Here is a 24,733-nt window from a genome sequence, read left to right as displayed (position 1 = left end):
CTAATTCACAAATAGGTATACTTCTCTCGATATTTTTCTGTTTGATCACCTTTCATGTGTGCACAGAAGTGTATTTTTAGATCTTATAATTGAGCCACGTTCGCGTTATGGAAAATCACGGGTGCGCGGGATCTCTATCGGAAACCGCCAAAACGCGGAGCATCGCGAATGTAAGCTTTTTTTTATCGAATTGAGTTTGATTAAATATTATACTTTGATTCGACACACACCAGTAGCTCGATGGAAGTGATTCTTCAATTAAAAAAATTTATTTTTTACTTTGCACTTTGATCACTTTTTATGTAATTACGCCAGCCTCTCTCTCTCTCTCTCTCTCTCTCTCTCTCTCTCTCGCATTCTCCCTCTCGTTCTCTGAATCATTATGTGATTCACAATTTTTGTCCGAAATGTATATATGACTCGATTAGCATGTTAACGTAAATCATAATGTGAAAAATTATATACAAATTGATAGTACTGCGATATTTCCCCTCTGATTCTGAATGAAAATTTCGAAATGCTTCACAATTTTCAACAGGGGGTAGATTCTAATTTGTGTTTTCAAAACTACAATGTTATAAAAAATCTATGGGTTCTAAGATAAATCGTATCTTAACATTTTAGTTTTATTATGATATATTTCTTTACTCATGTTACATTATTATGTCGTAATAAATCTACCTCCTAATGATTTACTGCTATGTTCTATATTACGTGCGTTGAATTACTTAATGATCATATGTAGGATCACGCTTTCTCTCTCGTATTTTTTTCTTCCCAGAAAAAGTGGCTTGAATTGGAAGAAATTAATCTGAAAAGTCATTTAAAAATACTCAACTTTGTTAGCTAGATAATCAAGATTTGATTGATTTAATCAAATGCACAGGAAAACGAATAATTCAAGCATTTGTCCTTCGTAGAATCTGATGGAAATATCGAATATGGCATTAAAGTCGGAAGACCGCTATATGTAATATTAATAGACAAAATAAAATTTTTAAATTTTAGCAAAATTATGTCCTTATGTACAAGGTTATTTGATTAATTTGCAAAATTAAATGAATTATTCTCTATTAATTTCCCAAAAATCTGATTTCTGTTATTTAGAAAGTTACTAATTTCTTATAAATATAACTAAATACTAAAGTAAATATTAAATAATATTTTTAAATTATATATAAAATTTGTGACAGGTTTGATGACACTTTCTCAACATTTTAGAGAGTTTAAATAAATTATCATAGCAAAAGGCGATTTTTTATTACTCCTGCAAAGGAACCTTTATTTCATTTTTAATTACATTTCGATCTTTCGAATTATACTTTCCGTACTATCATGATACATAACGAACGCTTATTATTGACCTATTTAAATATATTTACGTATTATTTTTTCATATATTCACTTAATGTATACACGAGCTTCATAATACATTTTAATATAATTTGTTAATATAATTTGTTATCCGTTTGATTAGCTTTTGATTAATCGATGAATTAATTTTGATGCGTTTTGTTTTTCGAAACAATACTTTGATATTCTCATAGCAAAACTTGAATGAATTAGAAATGAAGTAACATATACATATATGTTTGAAGGACGAACATTACTTTTGACAAATTGCATTTTAATTATCGAACAATAAAGCAAGACACGTATCCTGTTTACAATAAACAAACAGAAACATATCGAGGACAGACCTATCTACTACCATTACTAAAGTGATTAGTTCTGGTTGCCTTTTCATTCTTTATTGGTATAATTCCGTATACTGTGCTATAAACACCCTCTCCTGATGTTAGAAACAATTATATTTTAATATAAAGAACTTTTTTTCTACTTTTATAAAATCAAAATTAATTGATTAGTGATAACGTCTTCAACATAACACACCCAATTATTTGTAAAATATCAAAACTAATTAAAACAAGACGTTTTGTGTAGATGTAGATGTAGATATTAATTTAATTGCAATAGCAACTATTTTTTTGTATAAATTAAAAATTCTTCCAAAATAGGCTTTTTTAAAAAAAAGAATAGATTCTTACAAATTTGATAATATTAAATAGCTACTCAGAGTGTAAATCCAAGAAAAGATTTTACATTTATAACAATACTTGATTAAAATTTTTCAAACAAATAATTTCTTTACACAACTTTGTAACTCTTTAAATAATTTCGTCGCGTATTAAAAGACTGCACTTGAGTTACGTATTAAAAGACTACAAACAACGATTTTGATTTCCGTAAATAGTATATCATTATTATATTAACATAGTAAATGTCAATACTGTAAAAATTTGATTTTACCTACAGTTTGATGCAAATCGTTTTTGCGATATTTTTTCAGTTTTTTTTTTTAAATAAAATCACCGCATCACTCTCACTTTAGCAATCAATCCCTTACCAACGCAATTATCTCTCGATAATAGACATTGTGTCGTATCTAGATTTAACAAAAACCGAACGAGTTAAATCTGGGCAAAATCATTTTATGTGTATAGTATACAATTATACATAATTCAAGAAATATATACGAAAAATATCTGGCACGCTCGAGATGCTGAATTGCGCCCGAGGCACGAGGTTTAGTTAGAATTTTCGCAAATTTACGATTGTACTTATACCGTACAATTACATTATAACCAATGATACAAGCTATGTACAATATTGCCCAGATCAAACGACGACGAGAAACGATTATCGATCACGTGGCAATTCTCGCACGTGCATTGTACTGTACAAGGTCACGGCAAACCTCACACGCTCCATTACTCGTTTTATGTACAAGATCGTTAATTATCTGATAATTTATTACGCAACTAATTGATAATCGTTAAATTATAAATCTCGATTTATGTAATAATTTATTTCGTAGCCATCGAACGGATCCAGCCATCGATACTCAATTCGAAAGCAGTTTGGCCGTCGTAAACGGATCGTGCCGATCGATCCGACTATATGCCAAGTACACGGCGTCGTTCCTCGATCGACGTTACATTAGGATACTACGAGGCCATTATTGAATTAGTTAAAATACAAATTCTAACAGAGTTCTCGCAACAAAGTCACGAGATGAGCAGTTTCTTTCCGTCACTAGAGAGAGTCCGCGCTGATTCGTTGAGGCACGGTTAACCATGCCGATTTAATTATACAAAAAGCACAAGTGTAAGAGTGTCCCTTTGGCGAACCGCTCAACCGTACTACCGAGGATGTTGAGAATAATTCGGTACGTTTTTTCGGCCGCATTAACACGATTTTTCATACAAAAGAATGGAGAGAGTGTCTGGTGAAAGATTTTCGTGTTAAAAACGTACGTACGCTAAAGATCGTCCGCCACATCACTGCATCCTTCACAGAGCTTTTGGTCCACTGCACTTCGGTCCGCGCACTATGATTCTCTTGTCGTCGCTTCCGAGCACTCGACGAACGGATACACGCAGCTTGTGACAGCGAGGCGTGAGCTAAAGCGATCTATCGCGGTCGGCCGGGCGATTTTTTCGAGCGTGCATCGCGCTTCGCGACCGTCGATCGCCGCGCGTTTTCACTTTGGACATTGTCTCTTTCGACCATTGACACGTTTGACTTCCCTTCTCTTTTTTCTCTTTTTGGTAATTGCGCGATTCACAACGCGGCTGCTCACCTTAACAGGTTCGCGATTATAAGAGTGATGCTGGCGAGTAAAATTGTCGGAGCCACGCCGCAGCTGCCGCCGTGCTGCATCGCCGCCGGATGTTCACCTGCAACAGAAGTGCGCAAATTGGCTTTAGTTCCTCCGTACTCGATTCCGTTTTACACATTGATGATCTTGCTCGATAATTCGCGTTAATCTTCATCCATATATCTGATACTATTTGTGTCTATATATTAAATATATATGTAAAATTATATTAATATATGTATAATATATTTAAATATTGAGCACGATTATCAAATATCTTTGATAAAGAACAATTCAAAAATAATTTAAATTATTATATATGTATTATTAGATTCTCAAAATAACGTATTTTTCGTTGTTTAAGCTAAACGTTAAAATAATTCTTCTCTAATTAAATCTTTTTAAATTTTCAAACATTTACAGATGATATATTATTGCACTGCCATGTATAGAAGCGTAAATACCGAAATTTTCTAAAATATTAATTACTTATTAAATATTTCAAAAATAAAATAAACTATTATATAAGAATTATACCTTTCAATCATATTAAGTGCATATCATTGATCTTTACATATATATAAATGCCAAAATAAAGAGAAACAATTACTTTGGAAAGGTAATAGAATCAAACATTAATTTCTAATATATAATATTTTCATCTTCTTACGATTAGTTATATTAATTAAATCATTATACAATTTGATAATTTTTAGGAGCAATAAATATATAGAAAATTGTACGCGGAAGCTAAAGCAAATTCTATCATTCTATATAGTTAATTCTATAAACCACGTCACAGTCTCTTCGCGTTGAATATTATCTCGAGTAGCTACATAACGCAGGAATTTAATTGTGCAGCCCTAATTAGATTCACAATGTAGGTTAATCGTTCGTATAACGCGTTAAACGCCAAGCATGAACTTTCCAGCCTAACAGACAATCTCTCTCCAGTAACGAGAGCCTATATGTATAGAGGAAATAATCGGGAAAATAAAATATATTGTAGTATATAAACTTGTATTTTTATTCTAAAATTCAACACATTGTTAAACGATTACCAACACACAATAACAAACAATATTTATTGTAATAAAAATTTAGAAGAACTAACAACTAATGCTTTCAATTTATGGAATAAATATTTTTAATATTCATAAATTAAACTTATATAAAATCCTAAAAATTATCAGAAAATCAAGTATTATAACATACAATAATAAAAAAATATAACATTAATCTAAAGTAAAAAAGAGAAATATTTTATAAGATATATATTTTTTCAGTGCATTGATGATAATTCAATCATATTAGTTACGTATACTGTTGAAAAATCTTTCTATAATATAATAACACTGACTCTAATGTATTCTTTATAAACTTCGTTTGCCCGAGCAATTTTTAAATACAAATCGAAATGTACAAATGTACAAATCATTTTTCTATATTTCCCAGCAATATTATCATTTATGTCATCTTTCGCAAAGTCTCACGCGATATACGTTCACAATGGATTTACAAGATCAACGGTGCAATTTTCACATATGTTACTATAAAGTTTCACGTCACGACAGAAAGGAATAACGGTTAATGTACGAAAGGCGCGCTACGAAAGAGTAAAACGCGTGTCGCGATACGAACCGCAAGTTGAAATATCGTTTCGTTCGGCAATAACAGTATAGCTACGCGGCTCGCGCCACGTTCGAACGGCAAACAACAATTTCGCGTTCTATGACGACGGCGCGGTGCGCGGTATCGCCGCGTTGCGTGTAACATTCGGCGGTAATAAAGATAATCACGCGGGTCCGGCGGTATATATATGACATAACGGCGATTCCGCGACGCGGTAGCCGGTCCCTTCGGCGAGCCTCGCAATTTACGAGCAAATTGAAAATCTCATCGGACGGAGTTTACCGTTACGCCGCGTTTACCTGGCCTGTTAACGAAAAATGACACCGGCCCGACACTCAAAATGAGAGAGAGGAGGGGGAGGGGGGGGCGCGCGAGCACAGCCGACGTGCGTAATTGCGTTAATGCGCGGATAGTACGTGCCAAAACGGATGGCTCCCGGGTCGCATACGGGGGTTTATCGAGAAATAATTGAAATTTGCGGTCAATTTTGCAGAGTAATCAGCTGTGTTTGAAATAACGTCGATGGCCAATGCGCCGACCACGCGGCACAACCGGGTGCGCCCTATAAATTAATTATGCAGACGAACTGTGCCGCATTAATTTTCATCCGGCACCGGAAGCGGCCGCCGGCCGCTCTGCGCGAGCGGAGCGCGCGCGTTCCGCCGGGCGTTTCCAGACGGAAAGTGGGCGCGCGATCGATGTCTCGATGGTTCGAAGGGTGGAAAGCGCACCGCGGCGGGCGTGCGGACGGGGGAGGCAGACGGGCGGGGGGAGGGGGCGGACAGCGCCAGGCTGCGTGCTGGAAACCGTGGAAACCGTCGAAGAAAGCTTGTTAAGTTCTGCAATTCGATTGCCGTGTAAACGCGAGGCGTACGCGCCGCGAGCGGTCCGTGTTGCCTAGTTGCCAGAGAGGGTTTTGTTGATTTTTGTAGCTCCCCGTCGTGGGGTGCTATGAATTCGAAAACATTAATTTAATCAGGGATTGAAGAGAGTGAGGCTAGTGGTATTGTAAATTTATTGCGTTGTCGGCCAGCACGCGCATGCAGCAGCATCGGTGTTGAAATGAAGCAAAACGAAAGTTGCGGAATATCGATGCGGGCTTTTTTTTCACTGAATATTAAGTAGATTATACCATACGAATATAAAATGATGATGATGTATAATATTCCGAATATAATAGACTACATAATTGACTGAAACATTGCAATTTTTACATCGTGCGTAATCATAATCATGTCGGTATAATCGTTATATACATGCATATATATTATGAAATACTACTTTTTCAGAATTTTTAAATATTTAATTTTAAATATTCTGGCAGCTAAGATAAAATTTTGTGCGGATAAAGTTTAGTAGAAATTTTTACCGAAGGATAAAACCTTTTTGTGTTTTATATTAAATTTTAAAATTACAAAACGGATAATTTTGTTTAAAAAAAATCAACTCTAAATTATATTTAAAAATCTTATTTAAATAAACTTGGATATTAATTTAAGATTACTTCGCATATTTGTCTCGTTTTTATTGAAAAATCTCAATTTTTATTAAATCTATTTATTATCTCATCTCAATCATTTATAAATCTCAACTATAGAAAAGAAAGCGTGAAAGATGTTGATTTCGAACAACTGCAGCTGCAGCGCTCGAGTTTCGCGAGACGCGTGCCGGGGCTGCACGCTCGCGCGATGATTGACAGCTTGGATTGGTGAACTTGCCGAACAAGATATTACATGTGTTATCGCGAGCGCTGCCGGCTGACAATAGATCAAAAGCGAGAGTATGCGTGCTGCGCGCCGAGTACTTGCCGCGACTCCAATATACGAGGCTGTCAAACTTTATGACGGGGGATTTCGATACTTGATGAATGAACGCATGCCGTCCCTTTCGAATGTCACACTTCAGGAGCCCGCTGGCTTCCTGTCGCTGAACTTGCGTTCGTTGTGAATATGCGAGCGTTTATTGATGTGAAATTTGTCGGTCGCGCGCGAACACAATTCCGCTGGGAAAATTTTGCCGTTCCCGAGAAGCTTTGCCTCTATTGAAGAAATTTCCCTCGAAAGAGACGCGCGATAATGAAAAGGATGATATTATAAATTTCTAAATTCCGCTTCTACAAAAAAAGCCAAGGATATATACCAAACTCAATTTCTACAGAACTGTCTGGCAATATAGGGTAAACTCGGGTATGATGGCCATACGGAAAAGATGGCCCATGGCTGTAATTTCTCCAATAATGGCTAAACAGTGCATTTTTGTAGTCATTCTCAAAGATAATCAATATTTACAGTAGTTTATGTGCGTACATTATTCGAAATAACAATATTGTGAATATTATATCATATTTTTACTTTCGACTGCCTGCAAAGTTTTTCATGTGTCCGCTAAAAGCTGCTATAACATTAAATAAATTATAGTTAAGCTGCCGTAATCAACGTTACACACATAATTAAGCTATGTAAATTGTAATTTGACCTATAATTTGTATTTCTATTTTTCACTATTTATTTAAAAATACTATGGTTATCTTTTCTGCTATAATATGGCCATCTTTTCCTTAAAAGTCAGATAAGATGGCCAATGCATACGTTGTAATACTTTGATAATATAAAATTTATGTTAAGTATTTTCTTCTTAATTTCGATAGTTTTACGTACTTTAAGCTTCAGTGAAGGAATATACCAAACACTGTTAAAATATAACAAAAATAAATGTTTATTGCATTTTAAAAAACTATGGCCATCTTACCCGAGTTTACCCTAATAAAACGCTTGAAATGTAAAAAAAAATTAAAATATTTAGATGTATATAATATTCAACCAAACGTATGAAAAGAATTAAAATGTTAACCAATTCATATTCGTAAATGATCGATACATAACTGTTATTTAATATTCCATTCCATTCAAGAGAGGAATAACAGTGTTGAAAAACACGCTGTGAAAATAAAAATGATATATGAGGTGAATTTGATAAATTCTCCAACTTTTAATTTCTTCATGATAAAGTTTTGTATTTTTATATACATCAGTTTTCAATAATTGTTATTTACGTGAAAGTGAAATCGAAACGTCGATTCAATGAAATACGTAAATAATGTGTAACTGCATTCGATTGAGTAAATTTGTTTAAAATTAGAAAGGAAGAGAGAGAGAGAGAGAGAGAAAGAGAGAGAGAGAGAGAGAGAGAGAGAGAGAGAGAGAGAGATCGGGAATTTTTCTTCCGAAACAAATAACATGCAAATCCGGTTGCGTTCTAATAGAAAACAATGCGGTTAACCGTGAACTCTGATCGAATCGTGTGATGTGGGTGGACATGAAAATGCGGTATTACAAGAATGCCGACATGGAAATGTTTATACGCCGGTGTTCGGAGATTTTTTCGCATGCAACGGCTCTTAAATGTGCATGTGCACGCGACGTTTATCGAAGGGTGTGCACATGACGCAGCAGCCTCGACTCAACTCGTGCGCGTGCTTCCTTCACGTAAAGAAGAAAAAAAAGCAAGTAGACGAAGAAGAGGAAAAATCCGACTATACCGAGTCGATTGTATATCGAATTACGTGGCGCAAGAAACACACCGCGTAATTCATGCGAGCAAATAAAAAAGTTATTAGTTCTATTCTCAATTTTACCCGACAATAACTTCGCAATTCTGCGGCAATAAAGAAGATATTGCCGGCCTGTTCAATAATATTAAGGTAATACGGATAAAATATTGCAGTTTGGTATTCTCGTTATTCGGTTAGTTCATAAGCGAATTACATTGTAACGTGGAACGCGTAAACTGTTGAGTAAACTCGCCTCTGACTTTGTTTATCGAGTGCAAGTCTGGTTTGCATGCGGCATGTCGTGTTTGCTGAATAGAAATTAATTGATCTTTAAAGCAATAAACTTCCAATTTAAACGTCTCGCAGTTTCTCGTGCAAGTTTCGGCGCGATGTAATATCGTTTTGTCGCTCTTATCTCTCCAGTGTAGGCCACGTGAAAATTTGAAACGTAATAGGGCGCGTGAGGTGTCAATTGCCACATATTATTTATATGTTATATAGGTGTTATATAGGTGTCAATTATCACATATTATTTATATGTTATAAATATTAAACCAATATTTTTTGTTTTCTGTTTAATATTATTTAGTGTTGCATATATCGTAAAGTATATTAACAAGTTGAAACTTTAATTTTATAGTATTTTTTTTCAATAATAATCGGTTCTGAACTCATACAAATAGTGTATTTGAATATATATTTATAAAAGGCCAGTCGGGCCGAATTAAATTGTCTCTGCATGTGTTGATAAAATACGTCGAAACATTATTACATTCGTCACATTTGTATAAATAATAAAAATTCGTCACGTAATCATAACGCGTTTGCATTAGTTGAAAATTTCGCAAATTATCGCGTCATGCGGGGCCGGCTTGGTAGATAATGGCTCGTAATATATGGAGGTGTTCCCAGCGCTACCGCTGGGTTATCTGAAAATTTCAACTGCGGATATTCAGACGTTTCTATCGCGATATGTCATTAAGGCAGCTCCCCGAATATCCGAATATCCGGGATGTCGGGGATGACGTCGCGAGAGGCGAGAGGGATGATCGGCTGCCGGATAAGTCCGCGTCGTAAAAGAAAGAAAGAAAGAAAAAAAGAAATTCGCTTACCATTCAGCACGTGGACCATTACGCTCGCTGGATTCGCGTTGCTGGGGATGCAGGTATAATTTCCGCTGTCGGTCAATCTGGCCTGTGTCACCAGTAGTCTGCTTGTCGTCCCGGTATCCGTTTTCTCCGTCTCCAGGGAAACCCCGCCCCTGCGGTGTACACTGAATTATCGCAGATACTTTGGCGCCATTCTCGTCACACACATTGCTACTTTGTCATTAATTCTCTCTGCAGGCAGGTGCGCGGCTTACAGAAAACATCGGCAAAAAGCGCGATCGTGTATGATGCATAAACGATAACGCGGACTCTTGTTCACGTAACGCATATTGTCAAACATTTGCTGGCAATTGTGCACGAATAAATGGAAACAAAAAGTTTATTCGTATCAGATGTTTTCCTATATAAAACTGATATACGACGTACGAGTTTGACAAGTAACATTATATCATTTTTTCGGCATTGTGACACATTTCGCTCTGCAGAGAGAAAAAGAAGAATCTAAACTACTTGAACATCTTTTCGCGTAAAGCGTTCTCTGAACTAATCCCGGACAAAATTGCTGGATCAAGGGTCGTTTGCTTTTTCGACTCTTGATGATCCTTCCCGGAGTTGACGGGGCTGACGAAAAGATTAAAGGCGGGGTACTTCATGTCTTCCGCTCGATCGGCGATACCGCAAAGTAACGCCCCTAAAAAAACTTGGCCGAAGCCTCCCTCCTCGTTTGCCGAGACGGAGGCGACTTGTGAAACATTGCTAGGATCTCCCGTCTCGGTTATGCGATCCACAATCGAATGGAAACGTGTGTACGTATTAGCGCGTGTATATGAGAGAAAGAAAGAAAGGGAGAGAGAGCGATTCTTACGATTTGTACCTGGGACTGTCGAAATCCACTACGGCCCCTCCGTGATGCCAGGAAACGCTACTGGGCGGTGTACTTCGCACATTCACTTCGCACGTGAGACTTATCGTGCTACCTTTCTTCACGTAGACGTCTTCCGGTCCCAGGATCGTCGCCTGAGCAGCTGTAACACACGTTAGAAACCGTACGTTTAAATATTCCGCATCCGTATATCCATCTGTGCTAGATAACGGGCTTTGATCGATCCAAAAACATCAAATCGTGCCCTTTATTGATATCAATCATTTGTTTGCATCTAAAATTTTACAAAAAACCGAGATATCTTTCTGCTTGTTTCACTCTGCACTCGTGTGAAATTTCAAGCAATTAAATATCTAACGATCTCTTAGCTTAATATGCTTAAGGTTATTATCATTATAACATGGTCGCTGTATTTTTTTTATTAATAGAATTATTAAGTATTTTTTTTATTAATAGAATATTTTTTTTATTAATAGAATTATTAAAATTCTCTTTCTGTTCCTTGCATATTTATATTTCTACATGAAAGATATTGTTAATTTTTATGTGTGTGTTTGTGGTGAAATATTATATATCTCTGAAAATTATATTATGAAGGAAGGAATTTATGCATTATATTTGTCATTTGTAATAAGCACGTGTTTGTAATATAGCTTAATTAATTAATATGTTTTAGTGTCATCGTATACATATCATAACGAAAAGAAAATTATTTGATTTGACATTCGACTACAGCATATTACTTCACACAGTTAGATGAAATTTTCCGCTAGTTATTAGTTAGTTATTAGTTATTAGTTAATATTATTTGTTTAACATTATCGATTCCGTCCAAAGTTTAAAATTTATGCACATTACGGGTTAAAAAATGTTGCCAATTAAATAAACCAATATTTAAGCAATTTTCTCATATTGAACTTCTTGTTTAGAAACTTTTAATTACAATCGATGATTTTGAACTTAATTATTTTAATAATTAGTTTATTATTTCAATCTTACGGTATAATTTATAAACGAAAATAAGAGTTCTGTCTGTGACTTTTATGCAATAATAAATTAAAAAGAGATAGATTAATTTACAAGTAATTATATATAGATGTGTTTGAAATTAACAAGATATTAATCTATATATATATATAGGACATATAAAAAGAGAAGAAAAAAGTGCATAAAAATAGTAAAATATATTAGAATTCGTCATTATCAACAAGATTTCCGCATGACAAGAAAAAACTTATTTTAATTACATTAACAGTTCATTACATTGGGTACTTACTTATTCTTCAAATCATTGCTGCAGTTATTTTAAAAAAGTTATATAGAATACACATAAAAACATGCAAACAGAACCATGCAAAATCACAAAAGGCCAACCTGAAGATAATCAAACGGTTTCCAAATTTTAGGGGACGTAGAGCTTTGTACAAAACTCGATAAACTATCGCTAACAGTCAAAATCTACAATCTAAATAAGTCGAGGCCGAGTACGAATATTGCGCGGAAGATATTTTCATTACGCTCGCATTGGGTTCCCTCTATTTCAAAACAAGGTTCTTGCGCGCGGTTCCACCGAATACATTTAACGCGTGGTATATTTACGACTCGCAATATTAGGGCGGAAAATTAGCACGCGTTAGCGTCAGCTGTATCTGCGTAAAAAAAAAGAGGAGAATATTTGCCCGACAGTCCCGAGCGTAACGGCGTCTAAATGAAGAATGCTGTCCGTGTTTTCACCTTCCTCATGCTACGACCTCCAATTCATTGGCGAGCGAAACCCATCCGGGCGGCTTGGCCATAAATATACAAAAAAAAAAAAACGTTCATGCACATCATTACGGCATGTAACTAAATTGTAAATAATACTTCTAGCAGCTAATAGCAAATTCAATAGCTTGGAAAAGGAGTCTGCTCTTTGCGTGAATCTAACCTGAGTTGAACGTCCGGTGAATGGCGTTTGGTGTGGTGATGGCAGGGACAGGGGCACTTTCTGGAATGGGAGGACAGAAAAGATATCGAGTTAATCGATTTCGTCAAGATCTATTGTTTCGGGGGGGTTGGGAATTGAACTAATGTTGAAAGCACTATCAGTATATGTAGGCCACGCCTGCGAAACACGGAGTATAAAGAATATTATTCCTCTGTTTCCTTTTTATCGTCCGTTTTTATGTATGTTAGTCGAGATTTATGGAGATTCCCTAGTCCGACATTTTTAAAATGTTTGACCTAATATAATTGAGTTTAAAGCGTTGAAACCGATTTCAATAAATTTCTATTTAAAATCTCTCAGATTCAAATTATTAAAATCAGATTAATTGATGAGCAATTAAAATATTATCATCTTTTTAAACATCTTTTGAATGCTTATATATATATCGAGTAAATATTAATATTTATACAATAAATCTTGTAATTTATCCTGTATTTTATCTTTTTCCCGGATAACGCGCCGAAATGAACCCTTTTGTTAGAGAAAATTTAATTGACGAGATATTTATTAATATCTGTATTAAGCGCTCGTATAAACATACATACATATATATATAGGTGCTTTACGTATTGAAAGACGAAATCGATACTGTGCGCTGGTAATTAAAATAACTGCAATGTTATGCGATTACTCGGTCAGAGAAATAGATGCAACAAAGCTGATCGGTACTTTAGGATATTTCTCACGTGACAGACATGCAAGCGGAAGCGTTAATGACTTTGGTCATGCTGGTGCGTATTCGAGTTATCCAGCAGTGTCATTCCTGATCAATCAGGTGATAGACACTTACGAAAAGCGTTCAGATATTCTTTCACCTATCGTAAATTACGCAATATTATATTTACAACGGCTTAGAGTTATTACGGGATCTAATTTAACCCTTTCACAGCTTTTTGCTTATGTTTTAACTTAAATAATTAAAAGCTAACTCGGAAATTATAATAATTTAATACATTGCAATAAATTGTAATGAAATATCTATTTCGATTTATAAAGTATATATAATGTAATATATTACATGCATGTGTATTGACAATAAGTAACGTTGCAACAAAAATTTAAAAATCTATTTTTATTGTATTAATATTATTTCCGTTCTCTTTTCTTTCTCTTTGTTTGTGATAAAACTTGTTCGAAAAGTGTGTATTTGATTTCGAATTGAGCGATCCATGAAAGGGTTATCTGGCAAATTTCTAGAAACTTTACGATCTTGATTTTACCTTCGACTTTCAACATGAAGGCTAAGTTCATTTTGGGCTCGGTGTTAACCTGGCATTCATAAACCCCGGCGTCCCGTGGTTGAACGTACTCGATCCTCAGCGTCCATTCGTCGGATGATTCAGGGTGCTTAACGGAAAATCTTGCGTCCCCCGTGTAAGCGAGGGTCGATGACGTCAGGATATGCAAATCCCTCTTACGTATCCAGGAGATCTACAAGCAAAGTGAATGCTCGATTAGACTTCATCCGTCCGAGCTCCGACCATTGATTTGCCGATCTGAATAATTGATACGATTATCACCGGCTGCACACCCATTTTCTTAGGAAAATATTGTCGTACCACAGTTGCAATAAATTGTACTTAATATCGAAGAGAGGCTTTAAATAAGTTATTGTGTCCTTCAAGAGAATTTTTTAGCTTTTTATATTTCAAAATTCTATACGATTTTCCTCTTTTTAGATTTAAATAATCCAGTTTTAATCGAAGATATTGTTCTATTATAAGTATCAAATATTTTCGGGAGGTATGTTTTGGAAACGAAACAGAGTGACAGCTAGGAGAAGAGCGATCGCGGATCCAGTCGACCTCAATTCATCAGATGACGGCAATTAGTCAGTAGCACGATTAATCGACTCTCAGTTAATCGGTACCCAACTATCCATTTATTTGATCAATTATGTCGTCCGTCATTAACCCGCGATACCACTGTCCGATTCGCTTTAAAAAGCCGACGTTCATTTCCGGCTAGTTTAGCTGTCAATCCGTAGGAAATATTACAAATTTAACAATAACTTCCCGTGGCCGCATAGGCGTGTAATGCGTCGACGATCAGTACGGCCCGCCCATTGTTATATAACGCGCGCGCTTCCCGCACAAACACGCATAATGTGTAACGTTTCGTCCACGCAAACGTTAAATATTGTCACTCCGTGTTGCATATAAATATTCCGTTCTATCGATTTCATCGTCAATTGTTGATCGATCAAGCCACGCGTTGCCTGTGATAATAACTGAATTACCACACCGTTACATCAAAATTGCAGTGTAATCTGAAATTTGTCGCAGCCTGGTGCATACATGCCCGGCGTGTACGGCATTACAAATGAGGTATTACATTTTCGTGGTTTACAACATCGCCTATTAAGCGCGATAATAAACGGTTTCCGCGGTTTAACCTTTCGGATTTTGTGGATTATTACGTCATAACGTGGCAATATCAAAATATATGAATGGTATATATTTCAGACATTTTGCTGGGAATTAAATTGCTCTATTAGCAGTACTCTAATTTTATAATAAAATCTTATACCTTCTATTTTCTTTCATTTAGAAATAAAATATGATTTTTTTCAGAATTCAATAACTATTCTACTCATTTCGCCTGCATCAGATAAAAATGTATTATCACGTAAATTGCCGATTTCAATCTTTATTTTGTTCAATCGTAAATTATACGATGCCGCCCTCTTAAAGACACGCACATATATGAGTCCAATATAAAATAAGGGCTCCCTCAACTCGAGGGAAATTGTGTCAGACGATCGCGCGGCGAGTCATTCTATCGAATTGCTCGAATCCCTTCGAAGCATGCTTCGGGCTGACGCAACATCGATATTGTTTAATCGATAATAATGGCACACGTATGTATAATGGCCGAATTGGAAAAACGCATTAGGTTTCCCCGGACCCACGAGGGTAGTATTTGAGACGGCCGTTAAAGGTTGTCTCCCCGAGCCACCCCAACAATTATAGAAGTACGTGCCTCCGACCAGCACATCCACAAGGCATCCTTGACGTTCCTCCCGATCCTCGCTATCGGACTTCCAACTCTAGCAATGGCGGATCGTTAAACGTATGTTCTTTCCGGATAGACGACGCTCTCACCCCTTTCATTAATTATTCCCCATCGCGTCCTTCTGGAAGTCACCTCGGTTTTAGAATGACATGATCCTTCCGCGCGGGAAAACCAGAAATTGGATAGACGAAGTTCTGAATATTATGCGGTTGATAAGGGTCGATCTTCTGATCCAACGCGCTATATATGACAACTGAGAACTTATCCCATTTTCTATTATCGTTTTCGAGCTCTTAAATTTCTCACTTGGGAAAAGGAGAAAAGATATTTCACAATTTTACACCCATCGCGCGTAACAATTTTTTACAAAACATTCTGATATGCATATATGAAGTACAAAAATATCACATGTGTTATTTTTTGCTGTATAATATGTGTATATAACACATTTCAATAATATCACACACACATTTTAGTTGGAATAAAAGTTATAAATACATTTATGTAATATGTTCCGAAAGAGTCCTCAGGTAACATTTTATTTCATTAATTACTTCTTTTTATAATCGCAGTAGATTTTATTTTAATTTATATAAAATTATAATAAGAAGCAACATACAATACAATACATATATACAATACATACAACAATACAATACAATACATTACAATATTGATAATAAGTCCCTTAAAAAACATTCGAAGTTATAAAATGCATTTTGTGTCAATTTTCAATCAATATATGAACAATATTAAATTCTAATATTTCCAAGTTTAAAAATGTTGCTGCGAAAATTATCTGAAATCGACAGTAAGCCCAAGAGATTGTAATTTTTAAGAGCCAGAGAAAACAAGGAATAGGGGGCTTTTAAGCATGAATTAGAAATACGCTCGCGTATCTCTACACGTCTCTTTTATCGTTCATACCTCTTTCTCTCTTTCTCCTCTCCCTCCTTCTGTGGTTATCGTTTAACGCCTTTTATATCTAGACGGAGTGCACCTCCGTCGGGGAAAATTAAATATCCTCCAGCTCCTACGTTTGGCCCCTCGGGGTCAGAATCCTTCGTAACTTAGCCACGAAAATCTTATAGTTCCGAACTCTCGACTCGCAACCAAGATTACGAGAGCAGGAATATTACGTGCTCGACATGTTATCGTGTCATTTTATTGCGGCGGTAATGTGATAAATAAATGGGTTACATTTAGCGCTTTGAATTACTCACGACTGCACTGCTAACGATGCTTACTCGTAATTAAATATGAGATATTCGTCCCTTCTAGTGATAATAAGTAACTGGCCGCAGCGTGTAAATATAAGAAACACGTTTACATCGCGAATTGTTGAAACTCTATTATTTTTTTCCTCTACTCTTTCTTTCTCGTTATTAGAAGGACAACAGGAAGGAAGTATTTTATTCGAGAATAAAAATTTGCACTTGACGTAAGACGATAATATTCTTACAGTTTTTATTTTAATAAAAAGATATATGTATCGGATATATTAATATTAATATTAGTTAATATATTTAAACAATTTGATTTAAATTTGGAAACAATTTTGTTTTAGACTCAAGTTTACATTACATATCATTTTACAATTGATTATCCATATGTATCTTTCAAATATAACTTGAAAACAGGAATCCCCTACAATTACGTAGCTTTTAAGCGTCTTATCGTTGAAGTCAAACTACCCAAAATTGAGCTAAAATTTTCACGACACATCGCTAAGAACAATCGACGCAATCTGCAGCGAGATAACCAAATTCGTCCCGCAATTTCCAAGCGCAAGAACACCTCGCTCTTCCTACCGTAGTCAAGAGAAATTACGCGGCAAGAAAGGACGGCGCTCGGCAATGTTGCGCCAGCTTAGAAATCAGCGCGTACGAATAGCGAAAGGAACGAGCATCTCTCTCTCCTTCTCCCTCATCTCCCTCTCCCTCTCTCTCTCTCTCTCTCTCTCTCTCTCGCGTGCTCCTCCTCTAGACTTTTTGCTTGTTTCCCTTACATCCTACAGGAATATCCGGCGAGAGAAAAAGGGAGAGTGCAAGCTTACGACGAGCTAGGCGGTACATAAAACATCTCCAAGCGCAATTTGCCAGGCGGTAAGCAGCGTAAGCGAGCTTTCAGTGGCTTTGACCTTTCGTCGCTGTCACGAAGATCCGCCATTTTCTGCTTAGGTCAACCCGAAAGCGGTCTGGAAAGCGCGTCTCTTTGTACACGGCAATATGACCGCGCGCGCCGCCCGCGCCGCCCGCGCCGCCGCCGTTCAGCGATCCTGATTTCCCTTTAATTCGCGACCGGGTAGAAAGAGGCGGCGGATTGTACGCGCATGTAACTACTGAAAGCGGATGCAATTTAGCGCGAGGTGGAACGTATTCAAAGCGTAGCGAGTAGCCGTCAATCTTACTTTCTTTTTAAGGTATTCCTTTGCTGCTATCCTCGTTTTATGTAACGTTCTCGGATTGATGTGCACGGCATTTATTTGTCGATAATGAAATAAATAACTGGAGCTCGCTGAAGACGATATTCAAGATGTGGAACATAATAACTTGTTTCTCGAATTCTATTTTATTATTATGTAAAAATGTTTCCATATCTACTGTTATGTACTTTTTTGTTTTCTTTTTCCTTACAATTAGTATATAAATGATGATGTTCTTTCCTGCCCTGAAAAATCAGAAACTACGAGATTATTACGAATATTTCTCATGTCAGACATTCACTGTAAAATCTGACGATCGGAAAGATTTTCAGCGCAGACAGGCGATGATTCGTCACAGATGCGAATGTATCGCGCGTGTACGACACATGGAGATAAATTCTATTTACGGGGAGTCTCAATATACAAGTAGTCGCACTTTTGCACAAGTTGGTCGACGTGCTGTGTTACGGCTCGACTCTTCGCTTTCTTTTTCCTGTTTTCACGAGTTTTCGTGGGATCTCGGGAGGCAGTCAGGCATGTCGATCAATTTGGCACAGACAGTTTGTATCCGGTCGGTTTTGTCTCGGGCGCGAACTAACAGACGCACGACAATATCGACTGACACAAGTGAAATAAAAGAGGGGAAAGCGAGAGAAAAAAAAGGGAAGGACTCTGACATAATCCATTTACGTCAATTTTTAATGGCGACACTGACACTTTCGTTATACTTTTATATCCATGTCGGGAAAAATATTCAGAGGTCTCGCAATTTAAATTTAATGACGTAAAATGTTAGACACATATACTCATTCTAATATATAGTTAGTTCTTCGTAATATAAAACTTTTATCTAGTATTATTCTAAACAAACTATTAAATAAAAACATATAAAGTAGATTAAACTGTTCAAGAAAATGTATATTTATGAAATTGCGAAATGTCGACGAATCCATTACGTTAATAATAATAATACCGTGCAAATTTTGTAATAACTGTCTTCAAGTAATATTAACAATTGCAACAATTGCTATTAACGTATTGTAGGCAAATCGTTTCTCATCTCCCATCATTGTTCCTCAAACGGAAGCTGCAAACGCGTATCATCTGCGCGCAAATGCAGCGAGAGGCACGTCACGCGAGGCACCCGCCGCTAGAACATTAGCGAAATCCATCCGACCAAGACTTCAGCGGTGTTCGGGCCACATTGATCATCGCCGTGACGCACTCGCGAAATTGTCAGACAGCCCGTAACGCAGGGCGAATCGACGTTTTCGCGGGCACAGCAACATTTCGGCCGGCAGACACGCCGCGCCGCACCGCGCGATTATTTTATCGCGCGGTAGTCGGTATACCGAGCGATAGAAATTGGAGGTACCAATTAGCAGGTGGTATCAATTTAATGGCCGCACGGCATCGTTCGTCATCGCTGTTAGCGCGGCGAAACGTGTTCGACACGGGCGCGCTAGGCATTGATTATCGTCGCCGTCGTTATCGTCGTCATTACTTGAATACCCTATCGGCCGCTATCAACTCCCAACCGCTTCCCCCCCTCCATTTTCCCTTGGTCCGCGCTCTTTCCCGATTCTACCGTGGTAGCTGCATCCTCCTCTCTCCAAGCGAGGAAAGCTCGTCCGAAATAATAAATTAAATCGAAATTCACGTGCAAACAAATTGACACTTTATTAGGACATGTTGTTTGCGTAATGTTTTGTAACTAATTTTGTCGGCAATTTCAATGTTGAATTTCCCGGGGAAATCTGCATGTTGGGCGAACAAGGCTGCATCATCGACGACACGTTGATTTTGGAAAATGGAGTTTGTAATTGACACTTTGTAAACGCCTGACCGATAGCCTGATAGACAATTTCAGTCACGTCATTATTTTGGTATAGGAGTTAAGATGAAGTATGCTGAAAGTATTAAAACAGTCTAAAGTTTTACACATAAAAAATGTATATTGAGATGCTCAAAAATTTAATTTCGTAAAATTAAAATTGCAAATAAACGCGATAAACTTCGCGTAGCAAAGATTCCGAATCAAGAAGCATCATTCAAGCGAGCTGTCGAAGCAAGGCGAGACTAATGTCGGGCGATCGAACGAATTTCCGTTGCCTCGGCGGAAGACACTTAGGCGTGGCACGAATCCAAATTCTCGCGAAATCTCTCTAAAAAGGGACAGAGGACGATCGGCGCCGGAACAAACGGGTGCGCCTCTCCTTTAACGAAGTGGCTCCGGGCGAGTTGTTAGCTGCTATCTATCGCACCGTTCGATTACCGAAACCGAAATAAGAAGCGTAGGATAGGCGCGAATGAGAAATAGAAGAAAACTCAAACGAAGGGGGTTGAGTTTGGATTAGATGTGAAAAAAGAAGCGAAGCAGCTTCCTTGAAAGAAGATGTACGAGAAGTTGTGGCTGGGGGTGGAGGGGAGAAAGAGCGGTTTCGGTAAAGTGTAAAGAGGAGAACGGAGGGAGGATTTAACGAAGCTGTTTGAGGAAGTGAGGTTGTTGAGATAGGTTCGATTAGATGTTCGTAATAGGACTCGAGCAACAGAACACGGGAGATAAGAACAAATTGAATTAGCGAAGAGAGCAAAGAGGACGATAGCCGTTTTGAAGGAAACGAAATTATGTTTGGATATTCAGAAATAAGTTAAGCCAAAGAATATTTAAAAAAAGATGAAGAGATCAAAGAAATAAGAAAATAATGAAAGGAAATGATTGAACAATTTCTCGATAAAAGGGATGTTTTAATATATAAATTGTAATACAGATTTTACAAGATAAAAAATTATCTATTACAAATAAAAAATAAATAAATATATATTTTTTTAATAATAAATACATATTTTTTTTTGCAAAATAGTATTTGAAGTTGTTTTCTAAATCGCTCTATTCTCTCATTACAACTTGAGCGAAGGCTCCTAATATGTGGAGATAATGGTATTATAAAATAGAAGATTATATGATTTTATAGTCTGTAGGTATTACGTATAAAAACTAAGAAAATTAATTATAATAATAATAAGAAAAATAGGATCGTAACGGTATACGAACAATTAGAATCAAAAGCCATGCGATCCGAGCTTAGGTCTTTGACAGCCTTATATTAGTTACTGTATACATATATGTCTATATATATACATATAATTTTTCCAACATACTGCGCGCCGATTATTTTTCGGACTTAAAACCCAGTAATTGTTAGAATTAAAAACCCTTCCCTCCCCGGAATTAAATCGACTCCATTTAATTATCTAATAACTGTAAAGAAAATTTATTGCGAAAAATATTACCTCAGCCAGGGTTTGAACCTGGAACCTCCCTCATTCCGTGTAGGGCGTCGTACCAATTCGACCACCGAGGCATGTGGTAACATTTATCGCAATAGCCGGTTAATAATAGTTTTGAAACGTCTTTTCTCAGGCAACGTGAATAATAATAATAATAAGAAAAATAGGATCGTAACGGTATACGAACAATTAGAATCAAAAGCCATGCGATCCGAGCTTAGGTCTTTGACAGCCTTATATTAGTTACTGTATACATATATGTCTATATATATACATATAATTTTTACATATAAATTATATGTAATTCTAACAATTACTGGGTTTTAAGTCCGAAAAATAATCGGCGCGCAGTATGTTGGAAAAATTATATGTATATATATAGACATATATGTATACAGTAACTAATATAAGGCTGTCAAAGACCTAAGCTCGGATCGCATGAAAATTAATTATATTTAACTTTATACTTTATAATTGTTGTATGTTTAGTGTTTTATTAATCCTTCAAGACAGTCTAAAAATAATTTATTATCCACGACCATTTTAATATATAATATTAAATATATTTTACAAGTATATTCAGAAACTGAACTGAAATTACATTTATATAAGACGACGAGAAAGAGCTGTTGCGAAGTATCTGGGAAACGGTTTGGTCTAGGTTAGATCCAAGTAGACGGAGAAGAAGAAAAAAGTGAGAAAGCAGACGGAGATATCGGAGGCAGGGTGAAAAGGGGTAAAATGGGGTGGTACAGGCGAACAGTCCACTCGAAGAGACGGCAGCTAATTAGTATTGGAGCTCAGTACGCCTCTTTGCAGCACGAGGACTGCCTACCCCAGATATAGAGCACGACGGGACCGAAGGTGTTGCTAGGGGTGTCTTGGGGGTAGTTCACGTTAATGAGCCTCCGGTAACGACGCCTTTTTCCTTCGCGGTCATATATTCCGCTGAGAGGCACGGCTCTTACCAACCGACCTGGCGTATTCTCTCACCATTGCACTTCCGCCATCCCTTCTCGCCGCACTGGATCATCCCTCGTATTTTATGATCGCGATTTTCCTGAGAACCGGACGAATATTCGCGCTGCCATAAGGTCGATCCAGGTTGGATGAAAAGCGATGGAAGATGTCGAGTAGCGTGATCATTTTATAGCAGTGATGAAAAACGAAGTAAATAGAGCAAGGATTTTATAAGAGAATGAGGTACTTTATAAAAGATTAAGAACATTTTTAATATTATTGAAATAAAGTTATAAATTCTGATTAAAATTATACTTTGTATACTTATACTTTTTGTGTTTCAGTTTAATCTTATTTCTGTAAACATCGCATTTTTTAATTACTTTACATAATATGTTCTATTTAAAACCTAATATATTTGTGTAATTAACTCTGAAAAAAACATTTAATTATATAATTAATTTTACTTTACGCGGTCTAAATAAATATTATTAGCTATTATCAGCGTTTATTAAAATGGTTAATTAAATTCTTAGCCGCAATATAAACTTTGTCGCAACAAAAATTGCGACAAATAAAATTTTCGAGTCTATCGAAAGTTCGAAAAATTTTCCGCGAGCGTGTCGACATCTTGCATGCGATTTCTCGCGAAGCAATCAACGCGCGCAGCCTGCGGGAAACTTTCCGGGGTAGTTCCTGATAAACGTGCACCATACGTGGAATACACTCGAAGGCGCACCGCGGCGAAACTTGCTCGTCTCCCACCGGCACCTTCATATTCGCGAGCGAGAAATTCCACAAAATCGCACTCGCATGCGCACGCGTACGGCGTATATAAATCTAGCGGATGGTTGCGTGCACTCGGCATACGGCCAATAAACGGTACATGCAAATTCCGTTGCCGAAACACTAGTACGCGGTGGAAAACTGCTGCGACTAATATAAAGAACGAAAGAGAGAAAGAGAGAGAGAGAGAGAGAGAGAGAGCAGATGAAAAATAAAGAATCTAGAACGATAATAAAAACGTGGAAAAGGTAGTGAAGAGCGACAAGCGCAAATTGTTGCTTCAGAAATATGATGTAGCGTTTGCCGTATACATCGTAATAAGTTTTGTATTTTCAATTTGGCTGCTCATCGTAAAGGTGACAATTTCTATTAACCCTAGCTCGCCACGTTTCGGTCCAGTGGACCGCTACACGTTTTTCGGTTTTCTAGTTTTCACGTAATAACATAATTTTCTAGTTTCCTCATAATAAGTTCAGTTTAAATACGACTCATTTTCTTGACCTAATATTATCATGAACATCTTATTCAGACTCTTTATTTACAATTCCTACATTACAAAGCTTAAAAATATTAATTAGAATGAAGATGACAATGTGACAAAGTCTCACGGATCGAACTGTGGCGAGACTCGAAACCAAGTGTGGCTAGTTAGAGTTAAAAAGAAAACATACGAGAAAATAGGTACACGTAAATATTTAAACTACACAAAGTTCATGACGTATCAGGGTGAAAGCGCTCGTTAGCCGGTTTCGAAGTTAAAGATAGAACGAACTTCATCGTTTGCCTCATCGATAGCCAACCGGCGGGTAAGTCTAAGATCAACGGCGTTTCCGCGCGGCCGATTAATTCGGAGCGTCGAAAACCGTTTAATAATTTAGCGCTGGAAATCGAATTAACCGCCATGAATTTAACGTATACTCATACCTCCGTCGTTTATTCGAGTAACCCAATTTTTTAGTTGAGCGTTTTGCTGCGTTAGCAACGACGGCAGCGGCGGCGGCAGCGGCGGCGGTGGCAGCTTTTCGATAGATTGCGACCGAGCGAGCTTGTCCGTACATGCACATACAGATGCGCATACGTTACTCTATAAATCGTGCATTTCCCGCGAATTTTCCCCGAGACCGTCCCCCGCACCGTCACGACAAGCTTGCACGTCAGTACGCGCGCACGTACACACGTTCCCCCTTTGGATATATCGTTCCCGCGCGGTGACATAGTAATGGTGGCTGCGGAGAGACGGCAAAGTAAACACGTGATCGATATTGTTTGATTTATGTGCAGCAAGAGCGTCGACGGTCACTGTACGATCACGGAGTGTTATCGGAGCCTGCATCCACCGAGCGACAGTCAGGGGGGGGGGGGGGTCAACGAGGGGGGGAAGAGTCGCGTCAATGTGTGCCATGGAGCCGGGCACACCGACGTGCGTCGAAAGAG

The 24,733-nt window shown here is 37.2% G+C and overlaps 1 protein-coding gene across 7 annotated transcripts in view; it reads right to left on the bottom strand.

Moving 5' to 3' along the window:
- Positions 1-200: 200 nt before the first annotated feature.
- LOC112459516 (basement membrane-specific heparan sulfate proteoglycan core protein-like) overlaps positions 201-24,733 on the bottom strand; it is a 266,402-nt gene continuing 241,869 nt past the window's right edge. For 3 of the 7 annotated variants that reach the window (XM_025023646.1, XM_025023644.1, XM_025023645.1), the window contains exons 4-8: positions 14,043-14,253; positions 12,763-12,822; positions 10,827-10,977; positions 9,956-10,116; positions 201-3,740 (exon numbers count right to left, since the gene is read on the bottom strand). In XM_025023646.1, coding sequence (XP_024879414.1) covers positions 3,640-3,740; positions 9,956-10,116; positions 10,827-10,977; positions 12,763-12,822; positions 14,043-14,253 — 684 coding nt within the window. In that variant the 3' untranslated portion in view covers positions 201-3,639. Of the gene's footprint in view, positions 3,741-9,955; positions 10,117-10,817; positions 10,978-12,762; positions 12,823-14,042; positions 14,254-24,733 lie in introns of all 7 variants that reach the window. The other 4 variants (XM_025023647.1, XM_025023648.1, XM_025023649.1 and 1 more) reach the window with 4 other exon arrangements.

This window comes from Temnothorax curvispinosus, unplaced genomic scaffold (genome assembly GCF_003070985.1).
Source record: "Temnothorax curvispinosus isolate PA1 unplaced genomic scaffold, ASM307098v1 QBEX01009885.1, whole genome shotgun sequence".
Taxonomy (NCBI): Eukaryota; Metazoa; Arthropoda; class Insecta; order Hymenoptera; family Formicidae; genus Temnothorax; species Temnothorax curvispinosus.
Note: the sequence above shows the minus strand (reverse complement) of the source record. Positions and strands in the feature narration are given on the sequence as shown.